At 40.0% G+C, this 23614-nt stretch overlaps 2 protein-coding genes, 1 long non-coding RNA gene and 3 other non-coding genes across 8 annotated transcripts; 1 reads left to right on the top strand and 5 right to left on the bottom strand.

The window, feature by feature from the left end:
* Positions 1–122: 122 nt before the first annotated feature.
* LOC101168896 lies at positions 123–3862 on the bottom strand. Its single transcript, XM_004078600.4, has 2 exons — positions 3544–3862; positions 123–2333 (listed from the first exon to the last, which is right to left on the bottom strand). The coding sequence occupies exons 1-2, from the start codon at positions 3832–3834 to the stop codon at positions 1050–1052; spliced, it is 1575 nt and encodes a 524-aa protein (XP_004078648.1). The 5' UTR covers positions 3835–3862; the 3' UTR covers positions 123–1049.
* A 12279-nt stretch (positions 3863–16141) lies between these two features.
* On the top strand, positions 16142–17279 carry LOC111949082. Of its 2 annotated transcripts, XR_002875114.1 has the most exons (4): positions 16142–16248; positions 16514–16601; positions 16976–17156; positions 17229–17279. It is a non-coding gene; the product is annotated as an uncharacterized LOC111949082 (long non-coding RNA). The 2 variants fall into 2 exon arrangements; XR_002875113.1 differs by lacking the exon at positions 16142–16248 and having other exon boundaries at positions 16477–16601.
* Positions 17280–20597: 3318 nt separating this feature from the next.
* Positions 20598–23569, bottom strand: rps8 (ribosomal protein S8). Of its 2 annotated transcripts, none has more exons than XM_004078598.4 (6): positions 23457–23566; positions 22535–22641; positions 22213–22312; positions 21833–22008; positions 21438–21567; positions 20598–20751 (listed from the first exon to the last, which is right to left on the bottom strand). In XM_004078598.4, exons 1-6 carry the CDS (start codon positions 23458–23460, stop codon positions 20642–20644), a joined length of 627 nt encoding a protein of 208 aa, XP_004078646.1. In that variant the 5' UTR covers positions 23461–23566; the 3' UTR covers positions 20598–20641. The 2 variants fall into 2 exon arrangements, 1 of the variants encoding a protein (XP_004078646.1); XR_002292134.2 differs by having other exon boundaries at positions 20649–20880; positions 20930–21567; positions 23457–23569.
* LOC111949146 lies at positions 21673–21741 on the bottom strand. Its single transcript, XR_002875216.1, has one exon. It is a non-coding gene; the product is annotated as a small nucleolar RNA SNORD38 (small nucleolar RNA).
* Positions 22099–22166, bottom strand: LOC111949145. Its single transcript, XR_002875215.1, has one exon. It is a non-coding gene; the product is annotated as a small nucleolar RNA SNORD38 (small nucleolar RNA).
* LOC111949147 lies at positions 22394–22501 on the bottom strand. Its single transcript, XR_002875217.1, has one exon. It is a non-coding gene; the product is annotated as a small nucleolar RNA SNORD46 (small nucleolar RNA).
* Positions 23570–23614: the final 45 nt, after the last annotated feature.

The following is a 23614-nucleotide window of genomic DNA, read 5'->3' as shown; positions in this document are numbered from 1 at the left end:
ATTAGTTAAAGAGATCTTGAATTAAGATTTTAAAATAACTCAATGTGCCAAAATTTGCTCGTTAAAGCAGCTGACAATTTGAAAACTTTGAGAGAAAAGTACTTATCACAGAACTCCACAAACATGGTCTGCCTTCAAGCTTTATTTTTTACATGACTTTTGCACAGGTTGTATAATGGCGAAGTGTTCAGCGCTCTCAGCTTGCAGCAAAAAGGCCCTGGTTCAAATCCCAGCTGGGTTTTTTCTGTGCATGAGTGGGCACTCTAACTACCTCTCGTAGTCCAAAAACATGCTTCTAAGGTAGTGAGATGATTCTAAAGTGTCCCTAGCTGTGACACTTGTGTAGCTGTCCCTACACATTTCCCATACCAAATTTCTCCTGTTAGATTATTGTCAAAAATGAGTCACAGGTTCACAGGCATTTATATCGAGTCACTAAATATCGATTTGGCAAAGGTTGCATCATGCATCTGACCACAACTAGAGATCGAGAGTCAGAAAAAAAAAGACGCCTCCGTAATGGAGAACAATCAGGCACTGAGGAACAGTCCTTATCCTTTTGGTTTTAATTTCTTTAGCATTACTTTTAAAAATGTTGTGTAAATGTAGACAACTGATATCATAAAATAGACATAAAATGTTCTTTTCCAGTTTTGTTTAATAAGTGAGACTCAATACACATACTCATTTTGCTGTATCAATGTTTCAGGACTCTATGTATATGCCTGTGACCCTGTGACATATCTTTGACAGTCCAAAGTCGGGTTCAAAACAAAGACAAATCTTATTCAAAACAGAAAAGTTTAACGTAAAACTAATGTTGCATTCAAATTTGTGCACAACTTTGTCTTGATGCATATCGTTCTTTTTGACAGTTTCATTCAGGCATCCATTTACTTTATGTAAACAAAGTTACAAACATGAAGCCAAAGACTGAGCTATAAAGTAATCGTGGATAATCTTTATACACTGTAAAGAAATAACACAAATACAGAATATATCCATGGTAACTTAAACTCATGTCTCTTATTAATGCCAAACCAGAGAAACTATCTGGTACAGTATTGCCAACTACCATCATCAAGGTCACACCAGTAGTAAGAATACCCATATTTAGCACAGTTGCGCTTAGAACTGCAAAATTTTCCTTTGTCTGTTTTCCCTAGAGGCAGTGGAGGACTGCAGTATTGCCAGCTGCTCTCGGTGTTGCACCAGTAATAGTCATACGAGCCATGATGGCCACAAGTGTGGTCGCTCTTACACCTCTCTCCGTTTACTGCTATATCTGAGTATGTTGGTGAACATCTTACAGTCATGGTCCCAGTGGAACAGTAGTAGTCTCTAGCTATTTCATTGAACAGGCAGGAGGTGGCACAACTATCTAAAACCTCAGGTGCAATTCTGCAGACGAGTTCCTCAGACGTTTGCCTTTTGCGCCGCAGCTCATCCCTCACACGTCCAGCAAAGGGTGTAGAAAGCACGCAGGCAAGTCCAAAAGTTAGTTTCATTGCCTCCATCCCCCGTAGCCATGTTTGTACGTTGTTGTAAATGAAATCTACTTTGAGATCAGTTATCCTTCCTCTTTTTGCAGGGTATGTTACAGTCTCATCATCAGAGAGACTCATAGCGGCATGCAAAGTGTTCATTACATCTGGAGTCATGGTGAGGCGGTTGCCCATTGGCAGCTGAATTCTCCTACCGAGTTTTTTTATCACTGTCTCAGATTTCCGCTTTTGGTTTGAAAAGGTGCAGTCATCTTCAAAAATCTTCAAGTTGTTGCTGACGTAAAGGGTAGACAAATGGTTTGTCAGATCAGTTATTTTCTTGACATGAATGCTGCCATGTGGTTTATTTAACCCTATGTAGCCAAAAGAGAATGACTCCTCCTCATTCGTTGGATGGATGTAACACACTGCTGTCCAAATATGTGTTGGTACTGTTACTCTGTTGAAGTCTCGGTCATCATCATCATCAAAAATTCCCTGCTTTGGTATTTTCTCAAGTACATTGGAAGATGGTACAGCCCCTGTCACCAGGTAAGCAGTTCCTGTTCGATCTTGTTGCCTCAAAATTGCTATCACTTCAGCCTCCCAGTCTTTCCAATGGACTCGGTTGAAGCAGGCATCCATGGGAACAGCGTTAGTGAGGGTGAAGGTGGCCCCACGCCCGTCATTACACTGAAAGCTGTTGGGGTTCAAGTGACCTCTGTCATAGCCAGTGTGTTTGTAGTCTTCATCAATGGATTGTTTGACTTTGATGTTGCCTGAATCCCTTGCAGTATATGACTTCATGTAAGGCATGGTTGCATAGTTAGGGTCTTCATCTTGTGAGAGCTGAGGGAAAGAGACATCAAAAATCAGGTTATCCTCTGTTGTTATTAGACTTAAATAAGTATTATTTGACAAAATGCTTCACTTATTTTCACAAACGTTTTGACAAGGTGCTTTGTTTATATCCCATAACATAAGGGTCATTTAAAAGCTTTATTTTTTATCTCACAGCATCAGTGTTGTTGCTCAAAGACCCACTTTCAAAAAGTATCTGCAGGAAACAAACTCTGTTTTCATTGAATACTGTTATGGTCGGTAAAGTAAAGAAAATAAATTAATTGTGGTCTTTTTCTGAGAAAACATTTGCCTTTTGATCAGTCAAAAAACTTTTTTTAAACTAATCCCTGGATTCATAGAAGTTCTCGCTTTTTCTATTTTAAAACAGAACAAAGAATGGAGCAAATATTTTTAAAAAAAGATATGTCACACGAAATGAAAAGACAAATTGTTGAATGGCTGCTTCTTCAGATGTCTGTAAATAACTTCAGATCCTTGTAATGTGTGTAGTTGTGTGGAGATAAGAAATCTGCAGTTTACATGCAAAAAGGAAGAGTTTTTACTGAATTGAAATTGAAATGATTAAATGCACCATTAGAGAAACCATTATTGGTTCTGTATTGATAATTGTTCAGTGAAATCTTGTAGGTGACATGTGCATTGTGACACTTTATCACCCTAATCTTCAGTGTCTAGATAAAGACAAATTTATAAACAATGTAGAAACATAAACATGTGCTTGATCCATAAAAATTGGAAATTGTAAAACAATTAAAACTAGATTTGTTTTAGAATGTTAAAGTTAAATGGTGTTTTCTATGTTTACTTTTTTTGGTGTACATTTAACATTTATTATTACAACTGTATTGAATTATATTATTTGAATAATCAAAATGAAAGACACATTTCACCTCAGATCTTCCCAAATACAAAGGTTGTGTTAAAAAGAAAAAAAAAATCAGAAGGTTTGAAGAATAAAATTCTTAGCAACAGCAATCATACCAAAAAAATGTATAAAATAGAGAATATGTTGTATTTGATCTGAAATCTGTTCTCATTTTCATACATTTTCTTATTGATGCGAGATGTCACAAATCAATGCATTAAAAATCATAATAAACTAAACTAAACTTTGATAGATAACATATTTGCATCAGTAAAACATAGTCCATCTTTGCTCAATTTTACATATACTATTGTAAAGAGGAGGATTTACCTGGGGCTCAATGTACCAGTTTCCACTTTTACGTCCTTCCTGGTTGTTGCAGGCAAAGCTAAATGTGTAGGCGCTGTACAGGGGGATCCTATGGACTGTGGAGTACAGCGATGCAAAGTAATACCCACTATAAAATGTCTTTTGACATATTTGTTTTGCATTTTGATCAAAGCCTAGAGGATGTTTCCCCTTGTAAAAGTACTCAGAACAATAGATGAAAGTATTAACAACCTCTGCCCCCGTGGGCAGTATGCCACAGAGTGTAACCGTCAGGACAGCCCAAAGATTCATGCCTGCAGTCTAAATGCACTCAGGGAGACAGTTGTTTTATATAGTCAACTGTCACGTGGCAAGTTTGGGCTGATCTTATTTTAGTAAACAATCACTCTTGTCAATGATTCCATTTTCCACGTAAATCGTGTTCTCTGTCCTGGGCTGCCCCCTGGACTCTTAACCTTGTGGGAGAGAAGAGGATGTTGGCAAAACTGTAGATAATATTTTTTGTACCCTCAGTGCAAAAAGGAAGGCCAGACTGCATTCAGAATGTAGAAATGCAAGGTCAAAAAGATTTCTTTACTTGCACAACACTTTCTTTAAACAGTGTTTCTTTGTTCAATAGTGACTGCTTTCTAGCTGCTCTTCTCATGTGCAATGATAAGTACAAGTCTCTCTTGTTCAAATGTATTCTGCATAAACTTCCTCTTTTCCTTTCAGGGGTCACAAGAGCACCTCAACTTGCCCCATCTAACCCTATCTTCTCTAACAGCAGCTACCTTCATGTCTTCCTTCATTGCATCCAAAAACCTCCTCTTTGGTCTTCCTCTAGACCTCTTGCCAGGCAGCTCTAGACTCAGCATCCTTCTACCAATAGATTCACTGTCTCTCCTCTGGAAATCTCCAAACCATCCCAGTCTGGCCTCTCAGACTTTATCTCCGAAACCTCTAACATGTGCTGTCCCTCTGATGTCCTCAGTCCTGATCCATCCTGGTCCTTCCAAGGAGAACCTCAGCATCTTCCTCTCTGCAGCCTCCAGCTCTGCGTCCCGTCTTTTCCTCAGTACCACTGTCTCTGGGCCCAATAACATGGCTGTTCTCACCACAGTTTTCTACACCTTTCCTTTTATTTGAGCTGAAAAATTGTATCAAACATCACACCTGACACTTTTCTCCAACCATTCCAACCTGCTTCTTCACTTTTTCCCACACTCTCCATTACTCTGGACTGTTGACCTAAGATACTTCACACACATTTACCCCGTCTTGCTGCGGCGAACCTTCAGTGAGGTGGCAGCATGGGGGGCAGGGGGGTGGCTGGAGGGGGGCAGTCTGAAATGGGCGATCATCAGACGATTTTGGGGACCTTGGAGACCCTCCTACTGGTCAATTATCACACTACTGCCCTCCTGCCACCCCCTGTCACTGGATTGCCCCTGCATGACCTCCACAGGCGGCCACTGTCAAAAAATTGTCTAGTCACCGTAAGATTTTAACTTTCTAAAATCTCTGCAGCTGCCATGCGGCGTGTAAAAATGCGACTGCCACCTCCCGATTACAAATGTTGCCGTGCTGCCACCCGCTGTATTTGCTGAAAAACTTGCCTTTAGGCTGCTGCGCTGTGGTATTTTGAGATACGAGACCATAGTCTTATGCATATTTAATCCTTGAAGGGTTTCCTATACAGAAAAATATTTTGCATTGAAAATCAGACAACATTGACTGTTGAAAAAACATTTCTTAACTTATTGAAAGAAAACCACCATGAATTTGCTTTGGTAAAAGCAACTTGTAAATGAAATACAGTTGCAGTGTTTAATGTTCTGATCATTACATGAAATGTATTTTACAATATTACTAATGTGAGAGGTGTATTCATATTTAGACAACGTTTTATCTAAGTTGTATTGTCTCTGTTTCCATCTCTGAATATATCGGGAATTGCATCGTATCGTCAGAGTCTTGACAAGACACAGATTTACCTGGGGCTCATTGTACCAGTGTACAATACACCCCTAGTTTTCAGTCTCATTGCTACTTGACTGTACATATCATTTACAAAGCATGTATAGCGTTAAGAGATCAGCTTTATTTATTTTAAAGAGCTCTACAAAAGCATCAGTAAACACATCTTCATGTCTGGGTTTTTTTCATTCAGCCTTTTTGTCTGTGGCTTCACCATCTAATCCAAGAGCTGTGTCTAAATGATGGTCGCCTTCAGCGGTACTTCCGTCTTTCTGTGACTTGATGACTTTCTGACCCGGATTAGTCCAAGGAAGGAAACAATAAAAGTAAAAATAATAATGTCTCTATGGAAATAAGAAAAATATCATAAAGTTCAAGAGGAGAAAGATCAGATTTATCTCCACATTTGTTTGGACGGCGCCTCTTCTTTTGTGTTGCTGTCGGTAGCAAATACACTATAATAATAATAATAATAATAACCTTTATTTGTATAGCACCTTTCAAGATATAGAATTTATCTCCATAAATGCTCCATGAATAAAAGATTCTACTAGGTTTGTGGCGATATGATACAGTCCAATTATTTTACTGGAATGGATACATTTCGTTTGCATCACATAGCATAAAAAGGCAAAACAGTAAAGACTTAACAGGAAGAGAAACTGACTAAGGTTAACAGAAGGAGATTGTTTACTTTCTGGTTGATTTTATACCTTTTTACCAAAAAAATCCTCTTAATATTCGTGGTTTTCAATCAACACTATTGTTACTCTATTGATTTTTCAATACGTTTCTATCTGTTACATTCCTAACCTTTACTGCTGTTACTCGGAGTGCTCGATCATTATTTTTAAGGTATCTTTATCCTTTACATCTCTACTATATACTGACTTTGCACGAAGCCACAAAAAAATAAATAGATATCCATCATTTCTTACATTCAATAAAATAAAGCTATTTTTATAAATAAATATTACTATCCATAAAAAACACCTATCCATAGAAAACAGCTATCCAGCATTGTTTTGTTTTTTTATACTGGTTGTTAATATTAATGTGGTGATCTCAGTGACAACATGTAACCTACATCAGTGTTTGCAGATGAATTTGAAGCCAAGCAGAACTTCTGTCTCAACAGATCAGCGAACAAGCAATAGATGCTTTTTGGAATGAAAAAAAGTCCATGGCTGAAGTTCTCGACCCTTTTGGTAGTTCAAGGACTGTCTTGTTGACATACTGTTAGAGTCTGCACATGTTATCTACAGTAATATGACCTTAGTGTGAGTACAACATGCATTCAGCACTGATGTCATTCCACTTTTGCAGTCCCACATTTCATTTTTAAATGATTTAATAGCGGAATAAATTATTCCATTTTTAAAATTTGATGAAATGCAGTCAATGTAGACAGCTTGTATTCATAAAAAACAAAAATTATTATTAAACAATAGGAAAACTATCACCTATTCAAGCTGTGTTATGATCGTACTTTCTTAACCTTTCAGCTCTTCCCTTCAGTGCTCCCCAAAGAAAATCACCTCCCTCCAACCTTATTCTTTGCTTTCTGTTCATTCACCCGCATGACTGCCTTAACAACATCCATCAATCTTCTCCTTGATCTTCCAGGTTGGAGCTTCTTTCCTGGTAGCTCCAACCTCAGCATGATTTTACCAACCTAACTGACCATTTTATCAACGTCTCATTTTGCTTCCTTCCTTGCATTTATTTAGTCATTTGGGTCACTTGGTACTAGGCCACAGAAAAATTCTGAAAGTGGCTGACTGCTAAATTACAGCTAAATTAACCAAAAACAAACATCTTCAGAAAGTTAATTTGTGCAGAAAAGCTCCAGTGAGGAAACAGAAAAAGTGTCTTCCCCCTTTTAAGAAAGAGAAAGCTTCTTTTAACAAACTTTTAACTGGCTGAGGAAGTATCTGCTATGAAATTGCAGCAGAAGGCAGTTTTGTACCTAGCTGTGGAGTTTTTCTGGGTCCAGAAACAAGAGCAGGAGCGAAACATTGCATTTTTAGAAAGCAGGGTATTGGAGCCGGAGCAATACAGATGTGATTGTCACCGGCCTAAGCATCTAACCGCGGTCCTACAGGCGTGCTGTGACCATCAACAGCCTAGGAGAACCAGATGACAATGACATCAGCTCTATTGAGCAACAAGTGGGAGAAATTAGTTCAGCTGGACAGTAATGGCATTGAGGATTGTCACATTCTGCCCAGGAAAAGTAGGAAGGAAAAACAAGCCATTTTCATGAGTTTTTTTTAACCGGAAACATACGATTGCACTGTTAAACAAGCTGAAAAGAACAAATGTCTTCATCAATGAGCATCTGATAAAGCAAAATTATCTTGTCAAACAAGCACGATACCTGGAGAGCTGGGGGGAGGGGTACTGGGAGAACTTTAACATCTTCATCAAGCTGAAGAGGAGTCTTGTTACCAGGATGAGGAGAATCAAGGATCTCGATAAGTATTTGTATGAAATCATTTTCTGGATTACAAGGTAACACGCTGCACCTGAACAGAACTTTTTCATGTCTGGCAACATTAAACTGTTCATTTCCATGTATCCTTTAAAAACAAAACTACAATAGTTTATAGATTCAGAGCTCACTGTTTAGTTGATTTCAAGTATTTCTTTGTATAGTTTGACATAAATTGGGATTCCAAATCATGAAATCCACAAAAATCTAAATTTCAAAAAATGTGAATACTTTGGAGAAATCTGCCCAAATTCTGCTGGACATGAATGTTTTAATCTGAGTTTCATCCACTCAAAGATGGTTACATCTATTAAACTCAAAGCACCTGCACAGGTTCCCCTAGATGTCCTTAAACTGGTTCAATTGGGTTCAAAATGGAGAAGACTACAGACTTAACAACCAGCCTGAAGACCATCACTGATCACCTCCACAGTCTGGATGAGCCACTAAAGGTCCTATAGCTAAGGCGGCTGGCTGTTCACAGAGCTCTGTGTTCAAGCAGATCAACAGAAAGTCTAATGAAAGAGCAAAATGTGGCAGGAGAAGATGCAGCAGCAACAGTGGCAACTGTGGGCTTCAGCTGATCATCAAAAGGACAAGATTGAAGAACCTGCAGGACTCTTGAAAGAGTAGAATGAGGTCGAAGAACAGCTTAAAAAAACCACCTCATTCAGACACATTCAGGAGACGGACTACAACTGTCAGTTTCCTCTGGTCAAGAAACTTCTAAGCCTGGAAAAAAAGGAGGAAACGTCTCAACTGGACCAAGACTAGAAGGACTGGACTGTTGGCCAGTGATCTACGGTCTTGTTTTCTGATGAAAGGAAAGTACGTGGATCATTTGAGAATCAAGGTCCAAGGGTTTGGAGGAAGATCCAGTCTGAAATCTCCATAATCAGTCAGGGTTTGGGCTTCTTCCAGCTTCTTCTGGTCCCTGCCTGTAAACTAAATGTATTTTGGAGTTTAGCCATCATGTTCCTGTAAACCACACATTTGGATTTAATTCAAGGTTGTGTCCCAGATAACTATTGCTTCACTACAAAGTAGCCTAGAGCCTCAAAGCTCAAAGTCTTCTGTGGCCTTTTGCAGATGACTTGCTGCAGAACCATCACATAGATCATTATAAAATACATCTCACTTTATTTGTTTAAAAAAAAAAAAAACTTAGTGATAATTTTCTCTATTTCCTCGAGACAATAATAAAATGATCCTCTAATTCTAATCTTCTTTTTCCCCTCTCGGACTAACGCAGAACAACAACTCAAAGACCCAGAAACACCACAGAGAAAGCAACAGTCATTCAGCTGCAGCTTTTGCAGCAGGAATGAAGTTCCCCGTACCGGAAGAGCCTCTGGATGATCTCTTGAACCCAGACATTTGAACCGATGCTTTAATAGACCTTTTCTAATTAAATAAACCAGATCTTTTAACATCATCTGTGTCTTCCATGCATAGTAAATTAGATAAACACAGACACTACGCCATGCAGCGATCAGGCTAAAACCATGATGGTAGCTCCTCCCACATGTGGCCAGGGCATCAAGCTTATGAACATGACTGTCATGACTTGGTAGGCTAGACAGACCCAGACGCTGGAACCAGGAAGGAAGACAACAGTTGAGTGAAGTGGTAAGTAAGGAGTTTTATTTTCTCAGATGTGTTTTGTTTTGAGGCGTAGCAGGAAGTCGGCGAGGTTGGAGGTTCGGCATTGGCTCGTAACGTGGCTGGAGGTTCGGCGAAGCTTCGTGGCGAGGTAAGACGCTTCTGTGATGTAATACTGCTTGGATTGTCTGGAACCTCTGGCATCCACTCGTGGTTTTGGTGATCCTGAAGACAAGGCAAAGGTTGATTAGGCAAGAGCAAAAACATGGAACTTGAAGACTAAGAAGACCAGACTAAGCACCATCTGGGGCAATGAACTGGTGATGAATACTGGTCCTGGAGCTCCTTATGAAGGTCTGAAAGCAAGATGAGATGAGTGGAAGCAGCTGGGATGAATCAGAGGCCAAGCAGAGAGGGGTTGGGGAAGGAGAACTGACAAAGGCACCATGTAAGTGTCGAGCAGCAAATTTGCCAAACCTAAAAAAGGAAAGGGTTTTGACACGAGTTTGGCGTAGGAATCATGTAGCATCAGAGTGCTGGAAATTATAATAACACCACAAATGCGCTGCGAGAGCACCAGACAACTAAAAAGTAAACACAACACAAGTAAACACATAATCAAATTGATTATAAACCAGTTGTGAGAATTCTGCATTCTGTTGAGTATGTTACGGTGGCCCTGAAGTGCAAATTACATCAAAACACCGCTCAAAAAATTTCAGACACTAAAACGTAAAAACCAAAGATCAGAAAAACCTTCCAGTAAACAAAATGAAATGTTAGAAAAATGAAACACAATGAGAAACCGGTATAGGAATGGTTGGACACTGGATGATATCCAGTATATCGTCTGAAATGATGCACAAACGGCATCATCCAATCTGCAAACATCCCATAATACTTTCCTTTTCGGTTTTTTAAATTGTGTTTTGTTTTTTAACATTTAATTTTATTTTCTGTAAATGACTTTTGTTTTCCGAAATATGTTTCCTTTTTATAGAAACCGGAGATCGAGCTTTTTTTCTTTAAGTTTCTTTTTAGGTTTTTTACCAAATGAGATGGTAAAGTTCCTGACTTTGTATTTCAAGAATTCTCACTTTTTGATTGAGGAATCTAGATCAGAGTTAGATTTCCTGGATTTTTTGTTTTAGGATTGAATAAATAAGACTGTGATCAGTCAGAGGTGCAACAGATATATCAGAGTGTATTTCAGTACTTGATATTTCACTTGCAACAAGTCAATTGTCAAGTCTCGATTTTTAAGTAGAGCTGAACCATGAATACTGACTTGTATCTGGGTTGAGATGATGCCACACATATACCAGGTTTTGTTTATTACAGACGTTAGTAACCCTTGTGCTATCCTAGGCACTTTAACATTGGGAGTTGGGTCATCTAGACCCACTAGACAGTGCTCTGAACCTTTTTCCTTCAAGGATTTGTGATCTTCACTGGTGTCCATGGATTACATGAAATCTTTTATTATTTTAAACAATGTTAAGGTTACCCCCAATTATTACATTGTAAGTTGAAAATGTTACTTCTGGAAGGATTAACCAATGATCTTGTTGGTCTTTGTAATGGGACATTAACTGACCATAAAGGCTTTTTAGCCAAATAGTAACCCCTGCTGACCTTAAGGTGCCATGATGAAAATGAGCTTCATCTCCTCGATGTTTTGACCAGAAGTTACAATTTTCAATTTTTGAGCAAGTTCCCTGTCAGTAAAGACGCATTGGTGTTCTTCCTTTTACAAAAATAAAAAATAAAAAATAAACTTTTCCTCTTAAGTTTCTTATATTTAAAGAAATCAGAGAAAGTGCACTTTTCATCTGAGACATAAAACACTAATAAACACGTAAATAAAAAGTAAACAAACCTGTAGAACCAAATCCCCTGCAAATCCCTGAGTCCACCAAGATCAAGACAACTCACAAAATATTTTTAGGCTATAATTTAGGAATAACTTTCTGGCCATTGATAAAATCCTTTTTTCTTCATTCTGGCCTTACGAGATTGTTCCACACAGTAAGTTTAGTTTCTCTGTCTTCCTCGTTGAGATCCTCTGCAAAGCGAATGGTGAGCTCACTGCAGATGTCTATTTTTGTGGAGCATCATAGTTTATCCCTGAAGTCTCTTCTCGTAAACTGAATGCTGATTTGTCTGGGGCGATTGATGCTGCTCTGTCCAAGGTGATGCACTGTATCCAAGATCAGGTCAAACGTTTTCTTTCTGATGATGTCTGAAACTTTTTTTCTATTCCACTTTTAAGCTGTTGAGACACAGATTCCACCTTCTTTTGATTTGTTCCAAGTCAGCAGCTTCAGCATCAACTTCAACAACTTTCCTGTTTAGCTCAGTATTCACATTTTTGAGCTTCTTTAGCTCTATTTGCGTCCCTTCACACTTCTCCTTACGTTCTTTAATTTCAGCACAGTTTAACTCAACAGCTTTGGCACTGTTTGAAACGGAGAGCACATTTTGTTTCATTTCATCACTGAGTTTTCCATCATTTCTTTTAGATTTTCAGCTGCTGCCAAAATCAAGTCACTTTTCTTTGGAGCAGTGGCTGTATCTTCTTCCCTCTCTGTTTTTTCTGTTTTCCTTGGTTCCTTTGCATCTGTCTCCATAACTTCTTGACAAACGTAGTGATGAGTTAGCGTTGTCTTTTTAGCTTTGTCGTTAGCTTCAGTCATTTTGCCATCATATGAATTTGCTTACCAGACTTCCTGCAGTTTGGCGACGCTGTTGTTTCTTAAGTTATTGGACCGTATTCAACTTTCAAAGTAAGTTTTTGGTCATATCTGAGTCATTGGTTCCTAAGTCAGTTATTTTTAATGGTTTGCTAATTAGAACCTGTCACTGCTCATCTCTCTTGCCAATTCCTCTGGGCATTAATGTAAATTTGTTTAAAATGTTTTTTAACACCCTAAAGGCCCGTACACACCGGGACGAATATTCGCCAGGCGTTATTCGCCAGCGTTTTTCGCCACGTTTTTTGTGTTCACACCAAGGCGATTTTCGCTGACGATGAGCCGAGCGAACATGCAATTTCATTCCCTGACATTAGATGGCGCTTAATGTAAACAGAAATACTCCTGTATAGAAGGTGGCGCTGCGCAACTTTACGCTTCTTAAAGTCGCTTTTCCCTCAGAAGAAGAGAGCAAGTATTTACACGCTTGTCAGAATCAAACAAAGAAGACATGAATATTTCAAGCACCAGTAGCTCCAACTGGTACTTGGTAAGGGGATATTTAAGAATGTCCGTCATTATTTCTTCGCGGCAGTGTTGACGCTACTTGGCGTCTATCTTCTTCACTGGTATGTGTGCTCAGCAAGGCAGTTTTGTGTTTGAGCGCCCCCAAGTGGTGTTTTACTGTAACTTCAGAAGCTCCAGACACGTGTGCAAAAGCGCCATTCTCATTGGTCGAATAGATTTCGACGCGACGTGTCGAAAAAAAAAACGAACCCGAGGCGTTTTTTTTTGACGCTTTGACGCGTGGCGTTTTTTCGCGTCGGTGTGCACACTCTCATTGGTGCCCTTTGTTTAGTCACGAAGCGTTAAACGTTGGCGAAAATCGCCGGCGAAATTCGTCCCGGTGTGAACGGGCCTTAACTCCCCCTTTACAGTTAAACATCTGTGTCTACAATAATGAATAACCTTCATCAATCTTCTTCCTCTTTTGGCTTTTCCCATCAGGGGTCGCCACAGCGAACGAGTCGCATGTCAAACTTGGCAATGTTTTATGCCGGCTGCCCTTCCTGATGCAACCTTCTCAAAGCAACCAGGCTTGGGACCGGCACAGAGGTAGAGAAGGGAACAGGGAGCAGCCCGGATTTGAACCCTAGTTTCACAGACGGAAGGCACTGCAAACCAGCACGAGCTAAACCGGCTCCCTGAACAACCTTTATCAATATAGAGTAAAAAAAAAGTTTTAATTAAGGTGTTTTGTCTCCAGAATCTGTAAAAAAAAACAAAAAAAATCCCCTCATCACAGCTTAACCCTTCCAGTTTACAAACTTGCAAAAACAGATCCATTCATCCATTCATTTTCAGAACCCCCTGAATTCCTTCTGAGGTACAAAGAGATGACTGAGAAATCTAAATTTATCTTAGAAAGAGGAGAAATGACGAGTGAGTAGAAGAGTCAGCACAGAGCAGAACTGGCCCAATAGGGGTCAGAACAGGTGAACATCGATGTCTACTGAAGAAAATTTGCTCCACCTTAGTCACAGTGAAGGGATCTATGTCAGCTACTGTCCAGGACAAAGGGAGGACCACATGGGTCCAGTCTTTTCCAGGTCACGTTGACTATTTTGACAGGAAGCCTGGAGCGTGAGCGCTGCCAGGGGCTACGGACAGACCCAACCAGACAGAAAGGGAAAGCGCTCTGGTGTAAACGTATACCTGACTTTTTGTCCCCAGGACTATGTTACCCCTCCTGGTAGCTGTGTCCTTTGCTAACAAGCGTGTCTTCTCTCTTTTCCTGTACTTCCTGGCATGGTGTGAGCTTCACAGTGTGTTTACACCCCCTTCCAACCATGGAGAAGAGATCTCTCTTTAACCCTTGTGCTATCCTTAGCACTTTAACATTGGGAGTTGGGTCATCTAGACCAGTGTTTTTCAACCTTTTCTGAGCCACGGCACACTTTAACCTTAAAAAAAATCCCGCGGCACACCAGCATCCAAAAATTAAAAAAAAAGGACAAACTCATAGTCTGTATTGATCTACAGCCCCTGCACAATCTCACATGCATTTTTGAGATAATTGTTACAGAAAAAGCTGGAAACTGCAGCTGTTTTTTTCTAAAAGATTCAATAAAAGTTAAGTTAGAAGATTTAAAAACAGTTTGATGTGTGTTCGTTAGTTTCAAGACGTTTAACAACAGATCTCCTTTTGCGCTGTCACTCTCACAACCCAATGCATCATGGGAAATGTAGTGCATAAAACGGCCGAAGATCAGTTTTCGGAGCTTCATTGTTTTGTTCACTTGTTCCACGGTCTGACATCGGATTCTGTGGAAAGCTACAGCGCTAAAGACGAGCTTTAGCTGGTATTTCTGTTAGAACTGAGCGACTTTACAAGCTAAATCGGGACAAGGAAGTGAAGACTTTAAGCACTTCTGATTGGTCAGACCGATGACATGTGATTAACCCCCCCAACACGGGACTTTTCCAAAATACAGCCGAAGGTGCAGCTGAATCGCTGTACGTCATTCTTATCAAAATGTCTTTAATAAAATAAAATAAACGCAAAGAAAAGGTATTTTACGATCTTTCATATTCCTAACTCCTCAGTGTTTTATCAGGGCCTGTTTGGATGAACACAGAGCTAAAATCCTGGAGATGGGAAATGTTTTTAGATCAGTTAATGAGGGCAATTTCCCACGGCACACTTGGCCATCTCCCACGGCACACTAGTGTGCCGCGGCACACTGGTTGAAAAACACTGATCTAGACCCACTAGACAGTGCTCTGAACCTTTATTCTTCAATGATTTGTGATCTTCACTGGTGTCCATGGATTACATGAAATCTTTCCACCTTTATCCACCTTTGTCATGGTAGGGAGAACACGTCAATGTAAGGGTGGGGTCATTTAAGATAGCACAAGGGTTAATTGCCTTTGGTGGGGGTTGTTCTAAAGTTCAGTTAAGGCTTCTTCGTCTTCATATAGAAGTTGGGTTGGCGAGGACGGTGCCAAGTCCAGACCGGGTTTATTTATTTGGCATATACAATTTAGAATTTGTAGAAAAAGCATTAAAAAACATTTGAAGGACCACACACTAGGGCTACGTTCACACTGCAGGCTGAAACGACCCAATTCCGAATTTTTTCCCCCTAAGCGGCCCAATTCCGATCTTTTCATGACAGTCTGAATGACACAGTTCCGATCTTTTCAATTGCGACCCAGGCCCCGTGGGTTTGCCGTCCTGATTCCGAATTGTAGCCGTTCTTTTCAATTGCGACCGCCGTCTGACCGGCCAGGCGACTTGACTCCGAATCGTACGTCATCGACACGCAACAAACGTCATCATTTTGCGTTGAAGTAGGCGGGAACGACAACGTAAACATCAACCATGGTGGACGATGCTGCTGAGATCAGTCAGTGGAAGGGAAGCGAGATCCCCGATTGGATTAATAGTTGGGGTAATCGCTCTATTCAGGCCAAACTCCAGGGCTGGGCGGTTTTTGAAAAAAATTCCAGCTAAATGGCAGAGCGTGGTGTTGAACCTTTCCCGCGATAACTTTTTTTTCTTTCTCCCCTTTCCGACGTGCTCAGAAGCGCAGGGGACCCGAGGCGATCCCCCTCCTCCTCCCTGTTCTGATCCTTAGATTCTCCAGAACAGGTTAATAAAGAGTCCATGGCTGTGTCCGAATTACCGCCCTAACCCCTATATAGTGCACTATATAGTGCGGTCGCCATTTTGTAGTGCTGTCCGAATCTACAGTTCAAAAATCATGTGCACTAGAAATTTCCCAGAATTCTCTACGAAAAACCAGTGTGGATCGATGCTCACTTGATCGGCGAATATTGCCCAGAATGCACTGCGTTCATACCAGAATGCATTGCGTGTGACCCACAATACACTGCGTTTCAATTATTCGAAGATGGCGGACGGTTGCGCAAGATAGAGGACTTAAAAATGTAAGTATATTTAAAAGTATCAAGTATCTGTTGTAAAATATATTTGTAAATACGTAAGATGATGTGTTTAATATGTTATATTCCTCAATCGACTATCTACATTGTTTTGAAGCTCATCAATTTCGGTAATGCTAAAGCTAACGCTAGCGCGAATTAGCGCCGAATGCTAAAAACAAACGCTGTTGATATTACATAAAGAAATGAGTGAGTTCTAACCGTAGTAATAAGTTATTAACACATTTTTTAAATGTGTTTATATATGTAGGGACTGACGAGGATAAGGAAAATCTGATCCATCTGTGGATGGAGAAAGATAGCCTGTTTGTTATCAGGCAAGCTCGTGCCGGATGGGAGTGAGAGACACTTGATGATCAGATTTGTATTTATTTATCATTAAACTGTAATCGTTGTCATGTTGGAGTAAAGGTTGTTGTTGAAAGAGGAGAGGAGGAAAGAGCACGAAGGGACAAAGAGTGACAGGAGAGTCTGTTAAGGTTACCTGAGTTTAAAATATTGTTCACAAAATGTAACGTCGTCGTTGTTTTTGCAATTTGTTTAATAAATGCAGGAACAAAAATGAATTATTTACATGTATTATTTAAATCTGAGCCATTTTTAACAATCTCAAAAGAATTTTCATATAAATATCAAATGTACATATTTACATTTTCGTTTTATATGTTAACATTTATTTTTATACATCTTAACAATAATCCTGGTCTTCTAGAGTCATGTGTGTCACAGTTGGAGCTAAAAGGAAAGCAGAGATTCGTCCTCGCAGACGGACGCCACTTTACCCGTCCTACTGGTTCCTGCTGTGGTTCAACATCTGTGGCTCCCAGCAGTCCCCTTTGCTGATGCACAGATTGTGCAGAACTGAACTGCAGGCAATGATTTTCATTGCAAAGGTTGGTTTTACTTCCAGTGCCCTCAGAAATATTGCTCTCCTCCTCATCTGCCAAATGCTCTCTCCACCACAGAGCGTGCCTTGGCGTGGTGCTGGTTGTAACGGGCCTGAACCGCATTCCTCATGGGTTCCCTGTAGGGTGTCAGCAGCGTGATGGGATGAGCAATGCAGGGATACCCACCATCACCCAAAAGGATCCTTCAGGTGGGTAATGTTTTATTTACATAAATTGGGCTTTTACGTAGAACCTGTGAACTGTGGACTGATCCTTGATTCCCAACAAAAATATCTATAAATTTGGCATTAGAGTCACATACAGCCTGCAGTTGAATGGAATAAAAAGTTTCCTGTTAAAATAACAAGCTGCATTTTCTTTTAGGGCCTTTATTCTTATGTGGCAGCCATCAATGCTCCCGACGACCTTTTGGAAGGTGCAAGAACAAGCGAGCTGCTAAAAAACCAGAGGTGACTAATGGCAGTTCATTCCCACTGGATGCTGGGTGACCCTGCTCATCAGCCGGAGGATGCGGTCTGCCGCTCACAGTGGACCGTGGCATGTCAAAGGCCCTGGTTACCACGCCGTAAGATGCGCCACACGCCAGCCAGAAAAGAAACACCAGGACCTCAGTCTCCTGTGTGCCCCCCCCCAGAGTGTGAGGAACCCGAAGCTGCTCCACCAGATGCTCAATGGTCCTGCGGGTCAACCGATTTGCAGGTCTGCCGGTCTGGTCTTGTGTGGGACTGACCGTCAGCGTGAAGGGCCACGACAGACACCTTTATGTTGGCAAAGCAGTAGAGACGTGGAAGACCCTGTAAAATAGAAAAATAATTATTTCATTGAGAAAAATTTAATCTGATATTTTTTTAATGTTTCATTTTATTCTGATGTCTTAAATTTTAGTTTATGACGTATTTATAAATGCTGGAAAATCTTGTGGGTTTTTTTTTGGCTGGGTTTTTGGATTTTTATATAAATATTTAAAAATTAAAGTATTTTTGTTTAAAACAAGTGATATGGTTTGACTCTGAATAAAAAATACTAAACTTTGATCTCACAAGTGTTTCATGTAGTTAGACTATACAACTCATAGTCCAGTGTTGAAAAAGAATGTTAAAAACTCTTACCCAGCTGACTGTGTAACCTTGAGCACAATTAGTAACAAATGCTTAAATTGAACTAATAAAAAAACTTTAAGTTTAACTCACAGGTTGTTCATGTCTGGTCAGGGGCATCCAGAGGAAATCTTCTGAGATGTCTGTTCCTCCTCCTTGCTGTGTGATGGTGCATATCTGCTCGTTTTTGGTTTGATCTCACGAAAAACGGTTGAATTATTGCCAGGAACACGGACAGATTCATATATAAAGCTATTTTCAGTAAGGTAGAAGATAAAACTACAGAAAAAAAATGCTTCCTCGCAAGAGCCCGTAAATCGTTCAGCGGCACAAAAATAAATATTGCCATGGACTAATGACATGAGGGTTTATTTATCAGCAAATACATAAAATCTACACCAATGTGTTTGTAATCTTATTATTTATAAATCAGCCACGTTTTCCATGATCAGAAAACAGCAGATTCATAAATAGTCTTCATAAAATGTTCATATTTATTATATTTTTACTTTGACAAATGGTGTCATTCTCGGCGTCAAATAGAAGTAGTACCCCTCCAGACCAGGTGGTGGCGGTAATGCGCCACTTTGTTTTCGTGCAAAGCGCCATTCGAAAACACCCGAAAGAGAAAACTAGTGAGCACGGGTGTCCGAATTGCTTTGAAAATTCAGAGAACTATATAGAGAACTATATAGTGCCGCACTATATAGGGTTTCAGTAGTTAGGGGTTAGGGCGGTAATTCGGACACAGCCATAGCATTTATTCTGGGGGAAACCTTCTTTTATTACCGTCATCCGTAACACACAACATGAATGCGCGCACACACTGCCCCCCCCCCCCCCCCCCCATTCTCTATCGCGGCACGCGCTTGCACACACAAACACGCGGGCGCGCGGGCCCAACACATACACATTCCTCTTCCACAACAGTGGGTACAGACGATCCCGACTCCATTGCCTTCTTAAAATGAGAAGATTGTAATTGTGCTGCTCCTTCGTGAAAATAAATTTAATATTACAAAAAGAGTTCCGCTTTTGACAACACTGTTGTTGACATCCATGTTAACGTTTGCTCGTCAAACAACAAGTGACGTCGTTCACCGTTGAGTATTCTTCTGGCTTCTGCGCATGCGGGTCTCGTTTGGGTCGTGTCACGGTCACACTGGAGATCACAAAAGTTCGGATTTACTTGGAAATGTGAACGGTTTAGCAAACAAATCCGATTTTTTTCAAAAAATCCGAATTGAGCATTAAGCCCTGCAGTGTGAACGTAGCCTAGGAGGCTTAAATTAGCATTAAAATAAAATAAGTCATTTTTGTTGATCCAAAATTTAAAAAAAGCAGGAATTTTAAAAAGTTGTTCTTTTCCTTGCAGCTTTCCCCTTCAGGGGTCGCCACAGCGAATCAGCTTCATATGTCCGGTTCGCATATTTGGTTTGGCAAAGATGTTACATGGGATGGCCTTCCTGACACATCCCTCTGTATTTGTCCGGCCTTGAGACTGAAGAGATCTTTAGTGACGTGGTTTTATTTACAGGCATGCAGACTGAACAAGGTTCAGGACTCAATCTGGACCAAATTAAGCAGACTGTCTGTACCAACGGGCTTTTCCAGTCTGAATACAACTAATTCAGGATAAAAAAAATGTTCATATCCCATGAGTAGATACCAACATCCTTGTGTTCATTAGTTGGATTAAAAGCCTGCAGTCATTCTTTGACGTTTTCAGTTTATGAACCAGTTGCTCCTAAAAAATACCCCCCCCCCCCCTTTGTTTTTTTGAAGTCCTGTACCACAGGTCAGTTGTATTTTTACATTTCTTTACAGGGTTAGGAGATGTGATCTGTATTTGTTTAACCCTTGTGCTATCCTAGTCACTTTACCATTGGGAGTTGGGTCATCTAGACCCACTAGACAGTGCTCTGAACCTTTTCTCTTCAATGATTTGTGATCTTCACTGGTGTCCATGGATTACATGAAATCTTTCCACCTTTGTTATGGTAGGAATAACACGTAAACCACCTTGACCCCGTAGGATAGCACACGGGTTAAAACCATTTGCCAAAAATTGCTATCTAAAAACATCCACTAAATTTTTTTTAATACATTAAACTATTTTTTAAACAGATTTACCGGTAAGTATTGAAGTATTTTCTTCTAGAGCCAGTCTTGAAACACGATACTCATCTTCCCTTCTTGACTGATTTCAAAAAACAAAATTTTCCCTTTAATTATTTAATTTGCAAATCAACAGCCACTGGAAACTCTTCTCCACTCAAAGAAAACCAGAATCAGAGCAAACAAAACAAAAAAGCAGAGGCACAGAGGATTCTGGGACATTGGATTTTATTGAAGTATCAAACAGCTGTACATCTATTTGCCTTTCTTGGCCTTGATCTTCCTCAGGTAGAACTCCAGTTCCTTGCCTTCCAGGACGTAGCCGTCTGCCCTGCCACACTGGCCAGGCCTAGAAGCAATGCAAGCTGTGGAGCAAAAACAAAGGTGTTCAGGTGTTACAGGCATCAATATAAATGCCAATACTGCTGTTGATTATGACTTTTAATGATGTTTAATCTGAACTTTGTTAGCTTTATGGTTTGAAACAAAAACGTATTTAAATTAACAGTATTTGCTTGTTTAAATTCTGAATGATAACGTAACCTCTTAACAGCGGAGCTTTGGCTTCTGTCTTGACATTCTTTCGATTGCTGAAACTTTGAACATTTATGCAGTTAATGTTATTCCCATGGATTCAGAATCAGCTGATTAATCGGAAAATGGTTGATGTACAAACCAGTAGCAAGATGCTTGCTGTAAGAAACGCCTGCACCGTTAAGGAAAACGCTACTTAAAAGTTTTTGTCTCGTCCCTTTATGGTTTATGTTTTCAGCACCAGGACAAAATAAAAACAAAAAAATACTGTACAATCCAAAGCTGAGGACAGCCACCAATGAACTCTTCCCATGAACTCATGATCCATGGAAATGTCTAATTATCCTAAATTTGATACGTCCAAGTATAAATCTATGGATCGGATCGTTTTGTGCATTATTCTTGCTTGGATTGTTTGAAATAAACCATTTCAAATTAAATGGGGTTGTCTTTGATAAACTTCCAAACACATCGTTCTTATTTTGGAGTCGATGACAATAGCAGAGACAGAACTTACCGAGCAGCTTTCCCTGCAAGAACTGCTCCTCAAGCAGAGGGCTGATCTTGGCCACTTTTTTACGCTCATCGTATTTCTTCTGGGTCTTCTTTGACCTTTTCTTGTTCAGAACCTCCTCCTCGTCAGGAGTCTATTAAAAGAAAACGCAGAATAAGAAAAATTTACACATGATGTATAATATAGTGTGCAAAGTTTCAATAAGACCCTATAACATATGGTTGCTTGGTGACAAGTCTTTCTCAGAGTGTTAAAATTCATCTCTTATATTCAGTAGCAGAACTGGACAAAGTTATCTTCACAGAAAGACATCACCAGATTTACTACTTTTTTAATAAAAAAAGTTCACTGAAAAAACACAGAAGAAAAAAAGAAATAAATAAAAAAGAGCCTCATACCAGTTTGGCTCCTTTCTTGCGTCCCAGAGGAGTGGCATAGTGAGCTTCATACCACTGCCTGAAGGGAAGGCTGTCCACCAGGACCACACAGTTCTTCACCAGGGTCTTGGTTCTGACCAGCTCGTTGTTGGAGGCGTTGTAGACCACATCAATGATTCTGGTCTTGCGTGTACAGCCTACATAACCAACAAGTTTCTTTAACACAATCAAAGGCATTATCTAGATTCCAGCAGTTAAGTTAAATTTATAGCATTATTAACAGAGTCTTTCTCAGAACTTGAATATCACCACTTCCATTCAGTAGCAGAACTGGTCAAAGTTATCATCACTGAAAGATGGTTGCAGGTTCAGCAAAAATACGTCCAATAAAACTGACTTACACTCCGAGCCCCATGAGAAGTTTCCGCTGTCCAACCTCAGAGCGCGGTATTTCTTGTTGCCACCTCGCACCCTCACTGTGTGGATACGGCGAGGCCCAATCTATGAGGACATATTAGACCATTAGTAAAAGAATGTTGCTGCAGCAACACATACATTAAAGGACCATGAGTTATGTCCATGTGCGTGTCAGTGTAACTATGACAAGCCCTACCATTGGTAAGCCCAAAGCTTTAGGCCAAAACAGCCCAAAAAAGGCCTACCTAAGGTCCAGTTTTCATCATCCACGCTAACCTGACGTGACCAAAGCACAATAACACTCACTTTTGTGTTTGCAGGAGGGCGTCCGAGCTCATACTTCCTCTTCTTGTGATAGGGCTTGCGTTTACCACCGGTCTTGCGGCGTTTATGCCAGTTGTCCCTTGAGATACCTGCATGCCGGTCAAGAACAGAAAGACATTGGTTACATTTTCAATATTTAAGTCAAACACACACAAAAAAATGACACTTTTGCTTGAGTGATCAGTTCTCCAAGGTAAGTTGTCCGCATGTGTTTCTTGGATTCCGCATAAAAAGCATCATCACGTCACTCAAGCAACAGACCCGCAGATAAATATTTTATACAACTAGAAATAGTAAAAACGGAGTCCCATTATTAGCCAAACATTACATTAAATAGTGCTATGCTATTTCAGTAGCATCACTACCACGTCTAGTCGCTGAAGTAAATGCACAATGTGCCAGAACTACATCATTTCTAAATTAAATTCTCTATACCACAGTAAAACACGTGCGTTATATGAACTTATTTACTTAAGCTCAATGCTACGAGACCACTGGCATGCCATGATGAAAACGAGCTAACGTCAACATCGTTTAGCTAAATGACTCACGTAGCCTCGCACATTTACAGTCCCCAACGAAACAAGTTACTTTAGGTTTAATTGGATAAATTAAATCTCGCAATATTAATAAAACATTTAACCAAACTGCTGCCAAATAACAGCTTTTCTCTAAATTGAAAGCTAACGACATGGCTAGTGAGAGCAGCCATCTTGAAGCATTTTCCATCCTCTGCAGAAAATTACTCAAATAATCTCAATCACACGATTTGTAATCAGAAAGACTGAGCTAGACATTTAGAAGAAGTTTTTAACATGAATATGGCAAACCATGATGAGTATATTCCTTCGTTAAAACATCAGATGTTGAGAGATTCTGCCTCCAATGCAACCAAAACACGTACCCATTCTCAGGCGCCGGCTAGAAAGAGGGAGCGAAAAGGCTCATGGGAAAGTTTGAAGACACGAGTTCTCGCGAGAATACAAAAACCGACCGAAGCTCCGACAGGTACAATGTACTTTTTTATGCCAATGTTTATTTAAATATTAATATTTCACGAGT

The sequence above is a fragment of the Oryzias latipes genome, chromosome 17 (genome assembly GCF_002234675.1).
Source record: "Oryzias latipes chromosome 17, ASM223467v1".
Classification (NCBI taxonomy): domain Eukaryota; kingdom Metazoa; phylum Chordata; class Actinopteri; order Beloniformes; family Adrianichthyidae; genus Oryzias; species Oryzias latipes.
Note: the sequence above shows the minus strand (reverse complement) of the source record. Positions and strands in the feature narration are given on the sequence as shown.